Raw genomic sequence first — 19,187 nt, forward strand, 5'->3', positions numbered from 1 at the left:
CCCTTCCTGATCACATAGCTTATTGTGACTAGGTTATTAGCTTCAGTGGAAAAATACAAGCAATTATATCTAAAGGATTGGTCTCCCATTTCTGTTACCCCTTTAATCTGCTATTGTTGATATGCAAGTAATCAGTTTACAATTAAAATGTGATGATCTGGGGTAATGGATTTTGTTGTCCCCATCCCCCTATATCCCCCTCCCCTCCAAACTCCTAGTCCCCAACCACCACTCCCCAAACCCAGAACACCACAGAAAGCATAGCCTTGGTAAAAGTAGGCAAGTAGCATGGGGCATCTGTAAAATGTTGGGGAAAAAACAAACAAACAGAACCCCAAAAAACTCCCCACAAAACAAAAAGAAAACTCACACCAACTTTCATTTTGGTGTATAAAACCCATTAAGTTAAAGCAGTATCTGACCATGGCTTCAACTTATGGAGATGTTCCATCAAGCACAGATCATACTTTAACAGACATTCTTTACATTTTATCAGTCACACTATAACCATATTTAATCAATTCCACAGGAATGTAACATGTCAGAGGAGTTCATATAGCATTCCAATACAGAAACAATACTCTAATTTTTGGGTCATACCATCTTGCAAGATAAAAATCCTAAAGGAAAAACAGAGAGCATGCATCAAAAATTCTCTAGGCAAGTCCTCAAGTGTATCATTTTAAGGATTTTAATAAAGATACCATAATCTTTCAAAATGAGAAATAAAATCCAATTCAAGAGTATTTCGTCTATGAAAATGATCCATTTTCTAGAGCAGCCACTTTCATGTAGAACTTACTAACCACAGTGTATCTATTAAAACAGTAACAACCCAAGCTATTGAAATTCACTATTCCAAAACTCGCAGTAATCTCATTTCTCTGGTCTTTTTACTTCTGAGTAATAGGAAAAGAGTTCTGGTCCATTAACTCGCCCACTCTCTCCTGGAGGAAGTTAACCAACTCGGCTAATACAAAGACATGAGTTTCATCCAGGTCTTGTATGATGAACTTCTTTCCCAATGCATTTGACTCATCCAAGTAGAGCAGAAACTGCTTCATTGCTGGGTCACTGTAGAGACAAACACACATCACATCCCACCTCATTGTAATAAGATACAGTTAAAAACAAACAAAAAAACCCCTCACCCTTTGAAGACACTCCCAAAGTTCTTTGGGAGATTAATATTAATTTCAAGAGTTGCTCACAATTTAAAGGAAGTTTATGAAGCTTTTGAAAAAGTTGTTTCTTTCACAATAGTAATTGCTTGGGTTACTTTAGAGATAAAAATAAACTGATAACAAAGTCTAAAAAAACCTGGCTACTTGATTGGCAGAGAAGTGCCCCTATGCTGCTGTTAAAGTAGCTTAAAAAAAAACCAAACCAACCCTTAATGAAGCAAGTTTGAACTTACATTTCTATCTTCAGAAATAGCACCATAAAAACATGTTTTCTTAAAACATATTTTTGTTTAAAGGTAACCAAAACCCAGGAGAACATAGACCTCACTCATAGTATAGCAGAGAGAAAAAGTGGTCATGTATGAATTGTACCTTTATCACACCGTAACTGAACAGTCTCTTCTTTTTCATGATGCCACCTTGTAAGTTACATTTAAGTGTTTAGAAGAAAACATTTTGGAACTATGGAAATTACAGGTAACTGAAACAGCTGCATTATACTAAGCAGCTAGATAAAATGGCTTCAAAATATAAGCTCTTTGATCTGTTGAAATTTTGAAGAATTCAGAAAATATTCTGATACTAGTTTTTACAAAACAGGAAAAATCATGCTCTTTGGTAAAACTTAGTATTTGATTGCAACAACTGGTGAAGAATATGCGCAAGAAATACAGGAAATTGGAATCAAGTAGCTCAGGACACTTTCAAAATTACCAACAGTTGTTTTGGCAACACAGTAGTCCTTAAAAAGAATTCTTAATAACATAGTAAATCTTAAAAGAATTCTTTGGCTAACCTTCTCTCTTTTAAATGCAGTATGAGGACCAATTCTCCCTTACCTAAAAGTATATATGGTGCAAAGACATGCACTATGAAACCAAACCCTTCCCCTGCCCCCTACCCAGCAACTCAAAAGACAATTTTTAATATTAGCCTCAAACCTGCAGAAGCGTGACTGGAATAAGATGAGTTTTCAAAGTACAAAGTAATTTTGAGGAAAGGAGAATGGGAAAGTCTGGAAGCAATATCTCCTTTAGAAGAGCCATTATTTATGTGGTCTGGCATGTAAGAAGAGAAACAAAGGAGAAACCGAAGAGCTGAGAAAAATCAGATACCAGAAGTATGTGGTTCCCAGCATTCTTCCACATCCCCTTTTGGATGGGTGCAGGGAGGTTTATTTTTTGCTTGTTTTATTCAGCTGGACCTTAGTGACTCACATTAGTAGCACTAGATGGCACAAGCTTTTGTCCTAGCTGGTACGATCAGCTTGTATGATGTTAGGCAGTATCCAGAAACTGGGTTTCACACAATCAACATTCAGAGCTGTAATCAGCGCCCGTAGATGTATGTCACAGCAGAAACAATGATCTCATTACAATACTTGAAGATTATAATCCTTGATATGATGTCTTCAGAAAAGTTTAGCTATGTATTGGAAGAATATGGAAAAAAGACCTGCACAACATTTCACTATTTTATTTGCATAATTTAGACATTCAGAACTGTCTATTGTTTTTTCCACTCCCTATCCATTTGGTATCTTAAACATTCTCAGAAAATTGGGTTTTAAAAAAACTTGTATCTGAAGTGTAAACAAGGGGACAGGTTTATAGTAAATCTGCATCTTCTCCTAGGATGGAATTTTGGGCCCAGTCATGGACTACCCTTATGCAAAGGTGGGGAGAAAACAAACAAACAAAACCAAACCACCAAGAGCTAGCAAAACCAACTCAAAGGTCAGTTTCCCAGGGGGCTGTTGAAACCATCTGATGGCATAACAAATGCTGTAGATTTGTTATCAGACAGAAAATTCCCTTCCCTTCCAGGGAGAACGATTAAGTTCCATGCTAACACTAAGTGGGATGTGGCCATGGAGCTGAATAAAAACACACAGATCTTTAGGTATGTGTAAAATAAACACATAAGGCGCAAAATAAAATATTTTGCTAACTGCTTGAGATTTTAGGACTTCTTGCCTTGTCAGTCAAGAATTCTGCTCTGGGCATCTTTACATAGTTAGCTGCAGGCAGGCAATTTCTTATGCTTCAGAAGGTTTGTTAATGTACTAGCATGGAGCCAAATTTGAGAAGACAGGCTTTTTGTTATAGCAGAGTTTAGGCTCTGAACTGCTCACACATAGCCATTAGACATCCAGACTTCAGCTGGCTAATGTCCAGTCAGCTCAGAAGTTAGCTGCTGCAAGCTCACAGCTATATGTACCATGCAGGCACATCACAAGAGGTTCAAAGTTCTTCTGCTTTTGTGCAGTTATAATCTGTTAATATGTTTACAGTCTAAGCGTACAGCAGAAATCTTATATGTCATATGATGCAATGACCCCACAAATCTTGACTGATGCTTCTTTTTACTTTGGAGGTAACCAGTTATCTGATTCTTAGCCTAGAGACTTCAGATTGCATGAGAACATGTTTACTGCACATACATCAAAAGCTTACTTTTACAAATGACAAGCATATTACTTTTGAGTATGATCTACAAACAGAGACACATGTGAGCCTTGAACAGAATTTGGACTGGAGTTGAAAAAAAGACAGGAAAGAAAGGATGAAAGGTTATCTATCTCCCTCTAGAATCAGTAAAGAAACACATTGATCATGAACAGCAACAAAAAACCCGCATTATTTGTAAGCAATATAAGGAGCAAGAGGGAACGTCTAATGGTTAAGCATAAGCGGAAAACAGTATCTTGAAAAGAAAAAAGGAGTTTGGAATTAGGATTACCTACAATTGCCTCTCTCCTTCTTCCCCCAAAGGCCACATTTTTCTTTTGTCTGCTTGTTCAGCATCACCCCTCCTCACAACAATTCCTTTTTTTTATCTAGACTTCTAAGTTACTTAGAGTATTTCCAGCTCTAAAGAAATAAGTAGACTTCGACACAACAAGAGACTGTAAGTGCTGTTACTAACCATTCAATCAGAACACCTTTCAGAACATTCACCATCTTCTCACTTCTCCTTCAAGAGCTGAAAGGAAGAGGTGACAAGTACAACTCTTGCTTTGGATTACACACGTAAACAAAGGAAACCTGAAAGAAAAAAGAACCAACGCCCTGGCTGAACTCAGCGATCCTTCAAGACAACTCACCCCCCCGACCAGCAGCGCCGCCCGGCTATTATTAGGACGAGCGGCCGGGGGCTTGGAGAGAGGCGCGCGGGGCCAGGCCGGGGCAGCAGGGCCCGCTCAGGTGTGGCACTGAGCTGTGAAAATTAAAGTCCTCTCCCCGCACCCCTGAGAGCAGTCAGAGCAGCTCCGTCCCCCGCCAGCCCCGCCGAGCTCCTCCAGCAGCTGCGGCCGACTACCGGCTCTTCTGCCGCCGGAGGCGAGCCGCGGCCTTGCGAAAGGCGGCCCGGGCGGAGGGAGGCAAGTCCCAACCCGCCCCCGGGACGCCCAGGGGCGTTGAACGGGCGGGGCGGCTCCCGGCCGGCAGGTCCCGCCGCTCCCAGGGGCTCCGGTCCCACCCGCCCTTCACCTCCGCAGCTGCCGCTGCCGCCGACCGCTTCCCTGACGACTGAGGCACCGCGCCCGCCGGCCACCGCCGCCGCTGTGCCACGCGCATGCGCAGGCTTCCCCTCTCCCGCCTCCGCTCCCGGCATCACCTCCGGATTGGCCGGGCGGCCCGTAGCGTGCTGGCGTCACGGGAGCGCGTAGGCGCCCGTGCCGGGTGCGAGGAGGAGAGGCGGAAGGTTAGCGGCAGCGTTTGCCTGGGCGGGCGGGGGAGCTCGGTAATGGCGGCGGGAGGGCGGGCCCGGTGGGGTGGGGGTGGGGCTCGGGCTGCGGGGCGGGGGATCTCAGCCCCGCCGTCACTGCCTGCCGAAGCGGGGTGCTTGTTTACCTCAGAGGGTTTGCGGGGTGTTTTCCCGGTTTAATATTTATTCTTACTGTAACGACCTCGTCCTCGAAGTCCTTCCGGGCTCCGGGAGCCCTCAGCGGCGAGCGCGCCTGCCCCGCTGCGCCGCCCTGCCGGCGTCTCGGCCTCGGCCTGCCGAGCGGCGCTGCCCCGCCCGGGCGCGGGGAGGCCCCGGGAGAGCCCGCGCTTGTTAAAAACCTCCAGAAACAACAGTGGTGCCTTAGGCCTCACCTGCTCCGTGTGAGCGCATGAAAGGTAACAAATATTTTTTTCCCCTTTGGAAGGAGGCACGGAGTTATCCCTGCTTTGCTCTTTGGCCATTTAGATGTCGCGTTGCCTAACATAGTTTGGTTGTTTTTTTTTTTTTAAATGTACCCTAGTTGCGAGGCAGCAGTGTTCCTGCCCCCCACGCTGGGGTAACGATAGAAACGTTGGCACCACACAGCCTCATCGGCATGGGCCGGTGCAGGAGCTTGTTGCAGACTGCAGCGCTTCCTGAACCAGCTGTGAAACAGGGCACAAAATGGGTCTTTTTGCATTATATTTTTATATACCTAAGCATATTTGCTCTCAGGCCTGAACAGAGGTTCCTGGCAACAAAGAAATGGTGCTGGCTTTGGCCTCTTGCGTTTGCAGGTGCATGTCTTTAATTCAGGGAATTGTGGCACCTGCTGTCACTGAACTACATGTTTATTGCAGTTACAGGCTGTGGTTAGGTAGGAGAATAAATGTGAATGCTGTGGTTCTATGAATAAAGATAGTAAAGGAACTGCCATAGATCAGACAGAGAGTTTGGAGGCGGGGGTGGTGTCTCCAGGGGGCTGATTATTAATGTCTTAAAAGTGTTTCATAGTGTTGTGTACTCTGTTGAAGTCAATGGATAAACATGACAGAAGCCAAAAAGTTGTCTGTTGTGATTGTGGCAGTGCTGGGGTAATGCTGACGTTTTTCCAAAGTCTCCCAAACACAAGCAAGAGAATGGGGAAAATTAAAACTTCTGGGGAAACGAGAAAAGAGGGAAGACATATTAATGGAAGGAAACAAAAAAGTCCCCTTGTTTAGAGAAATTGGACACTGACATTAAAAGCGATATAAGCTCTTTTTTTGGTCTGTAGAGATTACCTTAAATTCAAGGGGAATATCAGGCGCTCCCATATTTTAAGATCAGATTTACTGGTCAAGATTTACATGCATGACATTTTATCATTTTGAGTTAATTGTCATTGTGGTGGTACAGACTTAATTTGACATTTAATAAGGACACCTATGTTTCCAACATAATAATTTCTTAAATGTATGATAGATAGTGGTGTGGTTTTAAATCTGTTTAAACAGATTAACTTAATTCAGTGTATCAGTCAGCATAAGTGTATCAATGCAGACACTAAAATTTCACCTGTCATAAAATACAAATTTCATGTTACTTCTGCAGTGTGTGCAGCAACCGATTTTTGTGTATTTTGGGATTGTTATAGAAGTTTAATATTCTTTGTGGATTTTGGCATAGTTCTTGCACTAAAAATACTACATTTTCAACCTATTAAGACTTGAGATTAAGACTTCAGTAGAAGTAATGTACAGAATTTGACTGTTGTGGGTTGTCAAAGCCAATTTGTATATTTTCCTAACTTTAGGTAAGTTTTTCTTATATAAATCAAACATAAAGGCAGTTACATTTGCTAATACATAAAATGGTAAATGTATGTGAGTGGTAGAAACAGGAATTGGTGCTTTTGCCTGGCCTAAATTGCCTTGGTTTTCAGTGCTTCAGTAATATATGTATACTTTTTTTGAACTTACTGTGCGGTGGTTAAGATGCAGCCTTGATCAGTGGGCTAAAGAGCATGGCTCTTTTACCATCCCTCCTGAATAGTCCCACTTGTTCAAAGAGGCAAGGTAGTATCTAGAATGTGTAAGGAAGTTGCACTGTGCTTGTCTTAACTCATTTTCCTACCTGTAAAACGGGGAAAATTCAGTATCTTGCATCAATAGATACGTCAGGAGAATAAATCCTTCCATGTATCTGAAGCACTCGGATGCTACCTTTGTGGGGACCATATTACTATCAAGAAGATTCATGCTTGCATTGGGTTGCTTTTATGTTCAGAACTTCGGTAGTTCTAAATCACATTACGTGCATTTGTTTGTGACTATTTGGAAAAAAAATTCTATATTGCTTAGTTTGATTTCAGCATTCAGTGAATGCTTTGCAATTTGTCAGTATTCTGTGTCTTCGTAGTGTTGAATTGCTAAGGTCTTAATTTTAGAAAAGGTTCTCCTCTTCGTCATGGGTATGGCTAGCTTTTCATTCTTTTGCATGTGTAAGAATTTTTCTAGAATGAGATGTGTCCTCTATGTTTTACCTGTAAGCATGCCCTATGAGTTTCACAAGCCCATGGAGTCAGAGTATTTTAGAACCAATACTTATTTTTATTAACTGTTTTTACATTCTTGAAGTATTAGTCTGATTTGCCCTTTAAAGGCAAAAATACGTAGTAGTCCTTGGAGTCTTGTTAGTCAAAATAAAAAGACTTACTTGCTAACACAATCAATTATGAACTTTAAAAGCAGTTGGTTACTCAGTTGTATTAAAGCCCATGTCATATTGAGTAATGTCTTGATGGAGATATGACCGTATCTGGTATTTAAGGGAGAGCTACTAAGAAGTAGGAAAGGAGACTTACAAGCAGAGAAGTTAATTGGAGATACATACTCACTAAAATCAACAGTAATGCATAATTATATGAAAAACTGCTTTAAACTTTTCTTGTAATTGAAATGCAGCCTATTAAATTGAGGAGTTTATAGACTTCTTTAATTAGAGCGTTTTATATGGAGTGAAATGACATAAATATGGTTTATTGTGACCTTTGCTATAAATCATGACCTTTGCTATCATGACCTTTGCTGTAAAAAGACAGGAAAGAAAACTGCTACAGGTTTTCTGCTGTAATTCTCAAATCAATCATTACTTTTTCTTTTTTTTTTTTTTAATATACAGAATGTCAGTGGCCGCTTACTGTATATTTTGCTATAGACAAATAGGAACTTCTGGTCCAGCCACAAAAACACATCTGCCATGGAATGATATCAGTAAGTACAGTTCTATATGTATTCATCCGAGGTGTTAATAAAAAGGAAAAATCTGTGTTGGTATGACGCCATCCATAATTAAATGATACAAAAGATCTAAATCCCTGAATACTTTGTGATCAAAAGCTTTTATTTGCCTGAAGTGGATGTCTGCTTCTGACTTTGCTTTGCCTAGCGATATGTAAAATGACACCAGCAGATTATCTGGGATTAGAGCACGAGATGAGGGTTGTCCCCCCAAGATGCAATCTCATTAAACTATCTTAAACTCCATCTTGTATCTGATTTTTTTTTTTAACCTCTAGAGCCATGAAACAATTACATCCATAAAGTTTGAATAAAGTGTTTCTATTGTTTCTTCCTCCTTATTTACTGATATTAGTTCTGCAGCATTCCCTGCTTAGTCTCTGCTTTCTTTGGTGCCTTCTGTATAGAATGACAATTCTTATGATTCCGAAGTTTATTTTTGAGCATTAAAAGATAGGATATTTCCTCTTCTGCTCTACAGGAAGCATTGCATTTTTTTGCCTTTTCAACCTTCTCTGCCAGTTATTTCTTCAACATGTAGCTGCCCCTTGTCTGCATGCCAAAATTCTTATGGTCTCGCAAAGACAGAACCTGGTGGCGGTGGTTGTGGGGCAAATCTCCCAATTCATGCTGAGGAAAAGGAATTATTCATGATAGGTGAGATGTGTTCCAGTGGGTTTGCTGCTACTGGTAATAATAGAGTTTCTCTGTGTTGAGATCCTTACATTCAGATAATCAGCTCAACTTTGTCCAGAAAAAATAGCTCAAATCTGACAGGAGTCCTTAGACTCAAAAGGGAAATTATTGCAAGTGGCATGTATTTATTCAGCTATTTGCTTTATAAATTAGATTCAATGGAATTATTTTAAAAATATTTTTTCTTAGGGAGTTTCTGCAGGACTTTTCAAAGAACATACGTAGTCCTGTATGTATTCATATACATTGAAGAAATATCCACGCCGTGTAAGAAAAAGTTAACTCCTTAAAATGATCTGGAGTTCCAAATGAATGCTAGTGATGCAGGCAGAGAAAGTTTACTGTTGATTCCTGCAGCTGAGCAATGAGTGTAATTGATAGGTAGCAATACTCAAAGTAAATAGCACTGGCAGGATACATGTTTTATCATCTTGCTTAGGAGAGCCAGAAGTTCTAATCAAGTGATGTTTTCTCTGTTTGTAAATTTAGGTAATGATTTCCTGAAAGCCAGAGAGCAATAGAAAAATTTAAAAAAGCTTACTCTTAATGGCTGAAATTCTTACTGTCTCGTAATCAGATGCTATGTTTATATTGAGGTGATGCACACAACTTTGTTTGACATGCATTTTTTGTTTTTTCAAGGAAAAATTGCAAAGGTAACTGGATCGCTTATACTAGGGTAAGTTGTAGCTGACAAGCATATATGTAACTTATGTATACAGTTAAAATATTAATTCATGTATCTTTCAAAAAATGTGACAATAGTAGGGGACCTGAAAACATGGTAGAATATAGTTTTGAAGCGTATTTTCTGATAGTTATTACCTCTTAAGTATTTTAGAGTCTTTTCTCTACTTTGCTACATCAAAATAATCTGCAGACTATTATATATTTGGTAAAATCTGGATGATTGATACCAAAATGATTGTTAACGTATTTTTGCTATCATAATTTTTTTAAATTAATATTCATATGCAGTTTTCTTTTATTTAAAGAGGTTTTGTATTCATTACATATGAAGTCCTGTCCTTAAAGAAGTTACTGCAAATTGATACTCAAGCTATACATCAAGAAAAACTTAAATCCTACGTATACGTACGTACAACTTCTCTAAATCCAAGTGACTATCAAGGTAAGGTGCATAATTATTTGGATTCTAAAAATAGAATTTTAAGAGAATAGAATGTTTCTGGAAGTCACCCTTATATAAGGAAAGATATACTTCCTGAGATCTGTTACAAAAATAATATTCTTCACAATGTCACCAAATTAATTTTAAGCTGGTGGCTGTTTTTTTAAGGTAGTTCTATACATATAGTTCTCTATATATGAGACAATTCTGTCTATATATATGTGTGTGTATATATCTATTTCATGTATATATCATAGAATACCAGGTTGTAAGGGACCTCAAGGATCATCTGGTCCAACCTTTCTTAGCAAAAGCACGGTCTAGACAAGATGGCCCAGCACCCTGTCTAGCCAAATCTTAAAAGTGTCCGATGTTGGGGAATCCACCACTGCCCTCGGGAGATTATTCCAATGGCTGATTGTTCTCATTGTGAAAAATTTTCCTCTTGTGTCCAATTGGTATCTTCCCAGGAGTAACTTGTACCCACTACCCCTCGTCTTTTCCATGTGACTACTTGTAAAAAGGGAGTCTCCATCTTCTTTGTAGCCACCCTTTAAATACTAGAACATGGTGATAAGGTCTCCCCTAAGCCTTCTTTTCTCAAGGCTGAACAAACGCAGTTCTCTCAGCCTTTCCTCATATGGCAGGCTTCCCAGTCCTTTGATCATCCTTGTGGCCCTTCTCTGGACCCTCTCCAGCCTGTCCACATCTTTTTCACATAGCGGGGACCAAAACTGAACACAATATTCCAGGTGTGGCCTGACAAGTGCCAAGTAGAGTGGGATAATGACTTCTTTATCTCTGCTGGTGATGCCCTTGTTGATGCAACCCAGCCTCCTGTTGGCTTTCTTTGCAGCAGCACACTGTTCACTCATACTGAGCTTGTTGTCCACCAAGACCCCCAGGTCCCTTTCCACAGAGCTGCTCCCCAGCCGGGTAGATCCCAGCCTGTGCTGCACTCCTGGATTATGTTTTCCCGGGTGCAAGACCTTACATTTGTCTTTGTGTATATACATACGTGTGTGTATATATATATATGAAAAATAATGTAATAGAGCTGTCTTTCAGACTTCCAGTAATCTAAAAAAACTCTCATAGGGATCACATACCAAGCCAGAAAAGAAATCCATAAAGCTGTGAGGAAAATTCTAGAAACAGAAGCTAAAATTTTCCGGAGACCTTTTAATGGTAGGTATTGAAAGCATGGATTTATCTACGATGATTATTTTTGACTAGTAAAACATAAGCCTTTTCGAAAGTAAAATAATTTTTCTTACAAGCTTAACATGTTCTTTTGTCTTTGAAACGGTGGTAATATTACTATAATTTTCCGTATTAATACAGAATAGTAGTATCTTTTCTATGTATTAAAACCATTCCTTTTCTTAAAGTAAATGAAAGTGATGGTTAAGAAGAGATTTGAGATTTTTTTTTTTTTTTTACTGTGTCAGAAGAGATTTGAAGTTTAAGATACCAGGTTAATATTTGATACCAGTTTTGTGTACAAAAGGTGTTTGAGGGACAAAATTCTTTCAAAATTTCATTTTAGAAAAGTATGTTATGCTTTCATCAGAATTGCCAATATTAACTGAAAGCAGCATGGTCTTATTGTAACAGTGTTTCGCTGCTTTTTAGAGTAATTAAAAATAAGAATTTCAATTTATATAAAAACTGTGCTCCTGAGGCATACTATCTGTTCTCATTTAACTATCTGTTAAACAAATGATTATAACAATATGTACCTCCACTGTGGTGCTATGAAATTAATTGTTCAAGGTCAGAACCTCAAGAGTTGCTAATCATATCCAGCTCCTGCTGGAAGCTGGCAATTCTGGTTGGTAAGTGCCAGCCAGGGGATGTGTGTGTAACATATATAGGAAATACCAACTTCGTGCCACTAAAACAAATCAAAACCATCCTATTAATTTAAGGATCAACATTTTACTAATGCCGTTCTGTCATTGTTTATTGTACTAATTCAATATTAAAACATCACACTCTAAATTACTGTTAACAACTAATATTCAATATTAAAAGAAATTTTTTTTTTTTTTTTTTTTACTCAATGAATAGAAATGTGACTGTTAAAATGCTCATTAATAATAACTTGGCTTTTATTTGTTTTCTGGTAAAAGAACAATTCAGTACATTTGATGGAGAAGATCATGAATGTGCCTTATGGCTCCTCTTAAAGAGAAGTCAGTCAGAAGACAAAGAGGTCCGACTGCAGGCTGTACAAGACCTGGCAAAAAACAGTCATTGGCATGGTAACGTATGCTGATGTAGCCTTATTCATCCCAGAAATGTGACAAAGTCTCAGTTAGCTGTTGCAAGTCTGCTACCAACATGAAAAAAGGCTAGTAGCTGCAAGGAGTGTAAATATGCTCTGAAATTTGGTCTAAAATGTGGGGGGTTTATTTACATTTCAAGTAATTCTTCTTTCCTAATACTCTGATACAGAGTGTGTATCTGCAGTGCAGGCCTCTCTCTGTTTCCCCACCAGAGAATCGCAGCCACTGCCGCGGTGTGGGAGAGCAGTTCACGTTCATTAGTTCCTTAGCTTTTCTGTTCGAACTGCTAATAAGGTCACTAGTTCTGGCAGAGATTTTTATAAGGCTCTGTAGGGGAGTGGGTTTAAGACTATGGTTCAGTTAATAAAAATTGATTAGGAGCTAATAGGTGGTAATGACAAACTAGAGGTAGAGGACTTGTATGTGCAAGCATTATTGTAAGTCATTTTCCATCCTAGTTACTATTACTTGGTAGTAATAAGTCCTCCCTGTTCCTCTAGCAGCGAATATCCTTGAAACCCCAAGTAAAGGGGGAGTGGGGTGTATATGTGTGTCCTCCTCCTGCCTCCATCACTAGTCCGTATAAACTAGGTGACACTCTAATCTTGACTCTCGTTATTCTGGTAATCCAGTCAGTTGAGGACCTTTCACTCTTCCAGTGCAACTCCACGCCATGGGATTTATCTCGTTTCAGATTGCCTCTATAAAATTCTAATTAATCACCCCACGCAGTTTACATCAAATGTTTTCAAACACAGCTTTTTGAAAGCTAGGCTGTACCAAAACTGAAGCTATGTGTACTAATTTACTATAAACATCTTGTGTTCGTAGGAGAATACTGTTAGCAGGTGATCTCAGTGCACAAGATGGCCAGTACCTGGGAATCTAGTTGCTTTTAGTTATCTCCTTTTCTCTGTAGTGCTCATTGCTGTAGTATTTGGATGTTTTGCAAACGCTAATTATTCTTGCCAACTACCTCATGAGGGAAATGGGCTTTTTTTTAACCTGATATTCCAAAACTGAGTCCAAGGAAGACTGAAAATGTGCTAACTTTTCACAGCCAGCATATGCATATGCCTTTCAAATTTTAACTCGAGCCCAGGGGAATAAGCTTGGGTTTGTAGTCCTTGTAATCCTCTCACAGTGGCAATACTGAATGTTTGCTTTTGCTTGTGTTCAACTTATATCTGAGGACCTTTATCAAACTGGTCTATAATGAACAATTAGTGCCCAGGTGTCTTCAGTTCAGTGTAGTGCTGGTCTAACAACTGCAATATTTGTCTTTTGGAATTTGTGATTACAAAATCAGAGCTTATTTATGTAGATTGCAGAGAGGTGGTTCTGTTTTCAAGTATATTAACAAAGTAGATCAGAAACTACGTTTAAAACCAAATTAAATATTTAAGGTTAGTTTCAACCCTAACCCTGAAGTTCTTGTACTACAGATTATCAGTATGGTACAGTTGCCCAAACCTGTGATCAAAGGACTGCTATAGGTTTGGCTCGATCCAAAGATATCGACCTTCGCTTTTTCCTGCCTCCGCCACCATTGCCAAAAATAAAGAGTGTAAGTAAATGAAAAGTAGGCGTTAGATGACTTTTGCTTGCTTTGTTTTTAGTGCTTTCATTGTTACATGTAACTATACTAAAGTGGAGTTCTTCTAAAGTAACTAACGAGTAGTAAAATCAAAACCAAAATACAAAACTATAATATAGTGATATACCCCTGGGGTATATCTGCATTAGTGAAGGCATGATGGAAAGGAGTAAGGATGTGGGTTTGATCAATTACTGTTCTCGGACGGTATGTCCACATTACACATTTACTAGCAGTGAAGTTTGAGCCAGTTACCAGTCTGATGCACACACTGCCTGTCTGTACCTAATAGGCAATGTAAAGGAGTCTTATATTAAGTCATCCTAGATTGCCTTGTTGATACTGACAGAATCCTATGCATAGAGAGCACTCCTAGAGGACTTTTCATCCTCACTGCTAGTGTGGTGCTCTAGATAGTGTTCTGGCACGCAGCTTTAACCTTGATTATGTAAGTAGGGAAATAATTTTAGGTGCACCATGTGACTCCCAAGTGCAGATGCAATGGAGGTTTGCTGCCTGGAAAAATTCCTCCAACACATTGAATCACTAATGCAGACATACTCACTGCCTTTCACCAAAAATTCTGCTGTCTTCTCCTTTTGACATCTTAATCTAAGTAGATTGTGTGACTTCAGAAGTTACAGAAAGTGTTTGGACATGAGCTTTAGGGTTATTCTAATAACTAAGTTTTATTTAACTTCAGTTATCACAGTACTTGTTAGATTTAATTGAATAGTATTCCAACAGAAAATTCAGTAAGTATGATTTTAGCTGCTGAAATGCATTGTACCTCAATACAGTAACTGAGAATTAATCAGATGAGCAAATATGTAACATCTGGAACAGCTTTGAGTAATCTGTCTTAAATTCCCAAATGCCTCCAGAGGTTCTGAGGTTGGGATGTGGCTCTTCCCCATTCTCTTTACTTACAATAAGATCTACCAGCCTTGTTTTCTTTATGCCTAGCCCTGCTGTAGGCCCACCTCTTCATTGCCAGCTTTTGGGTACCAACAAATCCGTATTGGATAGATCTGACCTTGTTTTGTTTTTATGTCAATTAGTAAGTATATACATATGATGGTTTGATCAATCATGTCATCATATCAGCTTCTTCCATAAACAGAATTGGCGCACAAAGCATAATATAAGAGGTCTTCTGTAATGCTAATAGAATGAATGGTGGCAAAGGTCCCTGACAGAGAATACCTGTACATCTTAGCCAACAAAACTCTGAAAACCAGCTTTGATTGGTAGCGATATTCTCAGTTTTTGCTTTCTTATCTTTGTAACATTACATGATAGTGGATCTGTACCTGTCAGGCCTGAAGTAGTAGGTTACACTAGTATATGGTTCTGTATATACTTTATTTTTACAGCAGTATGATTGCGAGGTGATTGAAGCTAAGAGTTCCCAATCTGCTGCTTAGGAAGTTGAAGCAAATCATTGTGGCAGCAAGTGTTGCTCTGCACATCAGATATGTCTCCATCTCTGATTGTAGCAAGGATTAGAGTAACTGCAAGTTCCATGACTGGGCAAATAAAATTACTTTGTTGAATCTGTTTTTCTGTCACCTACCCTGGATTATTAAATGAACGTCTATAGGAATATTTTGAAGATAAAAGATTAAAAGAAATGTTGTCTGTATTTTTTATTAGTAATTTATACATTCATTTTAACGGAGCAGCACCAAAATTGCTGTGTAGTTAAGGGTGAACTTTTAAGCTTCCTGTGCCAAGAGGAACTGTTTTTTCTTTTGCCCTTCTGGACCTATTAGAATAACGACACCAAAGTGTGAAGTTCAAAGCTTACTTTTCATCACTCAGTTGGTGGTTTTAGAATTATCAGTTTCCAAAGTCTTTACAGGTATAACTATTAAACTGAAATTGCAGAGCACTCAAGTCCAGGGTTCGTATTTTATGGCCTTATTAATGTGGCTGATTCCATTATTTCAGATCTTTCTTTTCTCTGTGTTTTGCTTCATGCTTTGAACAGAACTAAAAGCTATTTGTGCTTACTTCTCACAGGATTATCCCATAGAAGATGAACTTCGCTTGTTGTTAGTATCTTTACCTCAGACTGGTCTTGATCCATGCGTCCAGTACTTCACATCTCTTGCTTTACGTGAAAGTAGTCAGACTCTTGCTGCACAAAGGGTGAGTTCCCACCTGCAGAATAGAACTATTTGGATTCTTTGTTCCTGCAGAGCTCAAAGATACAAACCTATTTCCATATTTTTGAGCATTATAAGGGGAAGAGAAAAACAGAGACTTTGTGACCCTACAACATAAGTAAAATCTCTTCTACATACAGTCTGTCTGCTTGAAAGCTTGTTTATCTTTCCCAGCTGTACTAGTTGGTCTAGAGAAAGATTTTATCTTTACTTACAAGCCTTCCCATAAAGCAGATATTTCAACATTTTGTCCAGAACATTTCCTTCCCCTTGCAGTGCTCATAAAATGATTTTTTTCACATTTCGTCTTACCGTTGTTTGACTGTTCTTTCACTGCTGAGATGATTAAACCTCTGTTAAGTCTTACTAGCAAACTGATAAGTTGTTAGCACACCTTAAATAGTAAACTCTGTTATATCACATGGAAGAGCCTCCCTGTAACAGGTTACTGTTGCCAAAACTGGAATTGGAATAGTCTAGTGGTCTGTTTGGGCCTGGAAACTAGGAATTCTTCAACTCTGTCTGTCCAACAACTTCCTAAGTGGCTTTAGGAACGTCATTTAAAGTGCAGTTATTGCTTAAAAATAATAATTGTAATGCCAGTGTCATCCACTACCTCTTGTGCATTTTTTTTTTATTAAAAAGTTGTGACTTTTTTAATCGGTGATTATTATTTTTTGTAAAATACAATAATAAAAATGACTGTCATATTTTAATAATGATGCCTGACAGGCTTTATTTAGAGATTTCAGAGTGCAATAACTCTTTATTTCCTATGACACAGTTAAGTGTTATATTTTTACGCTATGACTCCTTTATTGTTTTCACAGCCAGAGCTCTTGCTACAAAGGGAGCTTTGGTAGGACACCACACATGGAGGCATTTTGATAATCATGCTGTTCTAGAAAACTGTTCTTTATTGAGGTTTTGCTGGTCTTCCTACTGCATGATTGAGAGGGACTGGTCTTCGGAGACTATGCTAAGTGCTGAAGACCTTTTTTCCTCCTCTTCACATTTTTGCAACTATGGAAGTCTAGATGCAGTCCGATTCTTGCTTTTTTTTATGCTTAAGCAAATGATCTTAAAAGAAGACATTCAGTAGCAAAATGAAAATCCTACATTTTCCCCCTTTATTGTATGTTTTGAAGTTAATAGACTATGGAGACTACTGACTGAAAATCTATTTAATATTTTCAGTTAAAAATAGTAGATATTTTTATGGTGTACTGTTGTGTAATTTGTAATCTTGAAAAATGCATGCATGCTGTGCACTTTTTATAGCAATTTTGATAGATCATTACATGCTTAACGTTTTAGTTTAGAAGTGCTTATTTTATATAGCTATTTGGAATGTGGTATAATTTTTACTGATTCTCATTTCAGGGAGGCTTATGGTGTTTTGGAGGAAATGGACTTCCATATTGTGAGACATTGAGTAAAATCCCTTCAGAGACAGTGGAACTCTTTTGCTTGCAAGCTTTAGTACAGCATTCTAAGGTAATTTGTCCTTTAAACTATAACTGAAAAGTTGTATTTATAAACATTCCTTTCTAATGCTCTCTCATATATTGGGAAGGAGTAGCCATTTCCTTGTCTCCTACCCCTCAGGAGTAAGGATGCTCAGACAACTGAGACTGATGTGAATTGGAAGGCAGCATAACAAAGTCATTTTTTCTTGTGGGAAGTGTATGTAAGTTCTGTTACTAATTGTTTCTAATTAGCCTGTATAAATTCCCCTGTAGTATACCTGTATATATCTTTCAAGAAGTAAAAGGGCAGCTCTGACACAGAAAAGCAGGAGAGAATGCCTGAAGTCCAGATGGCTTTAACAAGCCTTTTCTGTGTAGGGCTACTCCCACTGGCACTCAAAGTCATTGGAGATAGATTTCATGAGGAAAACGGTGTTTCTACTCTGCAGCTTCTCAGTAAGCAAGATACTGATGATGTGAAATTCTCAGTGCAAAGTGTGTATGGATTTGTGTGAGTTGGTGTACATCAGTTCAGAAAGCTTACAAATGGTCTCTTCTTATGGCTCTTAATCCAACTCTAGTGCCAGGTTTCCAGAAAGCAAAGTAGCCTCATGAATCCACTCTAATCGGAAGCCAGAACGGAATGCAAACCTTGGCTATTCACAAAGGTCCCTCCTTTAAGGGTCACTGCCTTTGGGCAGGATATTGCACAGCATGCAACTAATACAGTGCATTCCCAGGACCAGTCTGTTCTTTGCAGACACAGATGAAGAGTGTGGAAGATTTTGTGTAATAATGATTCTTCTTGATTCCTATTGCTGCACTCTTCAGTGTGCACTTAATTGTTCAGAAGCCTAGAACACTGAGAAACAGCGTTGAGAATACCAAATTGTTATCAGTAGTAGGGATGGATAAAGTGCAGTTTGCCAGTATTCCTTTCACATCTTCCATATACATAGAAATTCTGACTTAGTCTAGAATTTGTTATATTCTGTTGTGACTGTACTCATTCCAAATGTGTGTCTGTCTTTGTTGAAAGCCACAGACTTGACGACATCAGCAATTCCATAACTACCATACATTTTTAAGCACTGTAGACATGTTCAAGTCATAAGCATTTGGCCAATATCAGTAGTTGACACTACAACTAATTAGTGCATATTCATCTGCTTGGACTACAATCTGTTGTTGCCCTTAAGATCAATAGCGATAGCAGTACTGTTTGGAGTGTAGAAATACCTTTGCATCTCAAAGAGAAGGGTTTATAATGATTGCAGTTTAGGTGGTGAACAGGAAGACAAGTAGCTCTGGTTGAGATAGTGCTTTAACAAATGCAGACAATTGTCCTGTTCAGACTCTTGAACTTTAGTTGAAATTTGATCACACCAAGTGGAGAGCAATCTTATCTCCCTCAGATGTGGAGGAGAGTAGAGCGATGGTACTTAGCATCTTTCAGGTTGTCAATCCATAGAAATAATGCATTTAGCATATTAAAATATTTACTTCCTCTTCAATTATGGCATAATAAATTCTAGATTAATAAGAATTTCTATGTAATAAGGGCTCTGCATCATTATTGGCTCCTTAAAATTCCCTAATATGTGAATTAACAGCATCTCAAAACTTTTTGCAGAACATCTACTTATTGTCATTGTATT

The 19,187-nt window shown here is 38.8% G+C and overlaps 2 protein-coding genes across 6 annotated transcripts in view; one reads left to right on the forward strand and one right to left on the reverse strand.

Annotated features, from left to right (window-relative positions):
- Positions 1–675: 675 nt before the first annotated feature.
- GTF2H5 (general transcription factor IIH subunit 5) lies at positions 676–4,757 on the reverse strand. 2 transcript variants are annotated; one of them, XM_076333785.1, is made up of 3 exons: positions 4,676–4,757; positions 4,113–4,231; positions 676–1,074 (listed from the first exon to the last, which is right to left on the reverse strand). In XM_076333785.1, exons 2-3 carry the CDS (start codon positions 4,145–4,147, stop codon positions 894–896), a joined length of 216 nt encoding a protein of 71 aa, XP_076189900.1. In that variant the 5' UTR covers positions 4,148–4,231; positions 4,676–4,757; the 3' UTR covers positions 676–893. The 2 variants fall into 2 exon arrangements, with proteins under 2 accessions (XP_076189900.1, XP_076189901.1); XM_076333786.1 differs by having other exon boundaries at positions 4,113–4,169; positions 4,676–4,756.
- An 80-nt stretch (positions 4,758–4,837) lies between these two features.
- The window catches only part of SERAC1 (serine active site containing 1), a 28,088-nt gene continuing 13,738 nt past the window's right edge, over positions 4,838–19,187 (forward strand). For 2 of the 4 annotated variants that reach the window (XM_076333781.1, XM_076333784.1), the window contains exons 1-9: positions 4,838–4,889; positions 8,055–8,146; positions 9,512–9,548; positions 9,865–10,001; positions 11,100–11,189; positions 12,137–12,268; positions 13,738–13,859; positions 15,915–16,043; positions 17,444–17,557. In XM_076333781.1, coding sequence (XP_076189896.1) covers positions 8,056–8,146; positions 9,512–9,548; positions 9,865–10,001; positions 11,100–11,189; positions 12,137–12,268; positions 13,738–13,859; positions 15,915–16,043; positions 17,444–17,557 — 852 coding nt within the window. In that variant the 5' untranslated portion in view covers positions 4,838–4,889; position 8,055. The other 2 variants (XM_076333783.1, XM_076333782.1) reach the window with 2 other exon arrangements.

This window comes from Aptenodytes patagonicus, chromosome 3 (genome assembly GCF_965638725.1).
Source record: "Aptenodytes patagonicus chromosome 3, bAptPat1.pri.cur, whole genome shotgun sequence".
In the NCBI taxonomy this organism is placed as follows: Eukaryota; Metazoa; Chordata; class Aves; order Sphenisciformes; family Spheniscidae; genus Aptenodytes; species Aptenodytes patagonicus.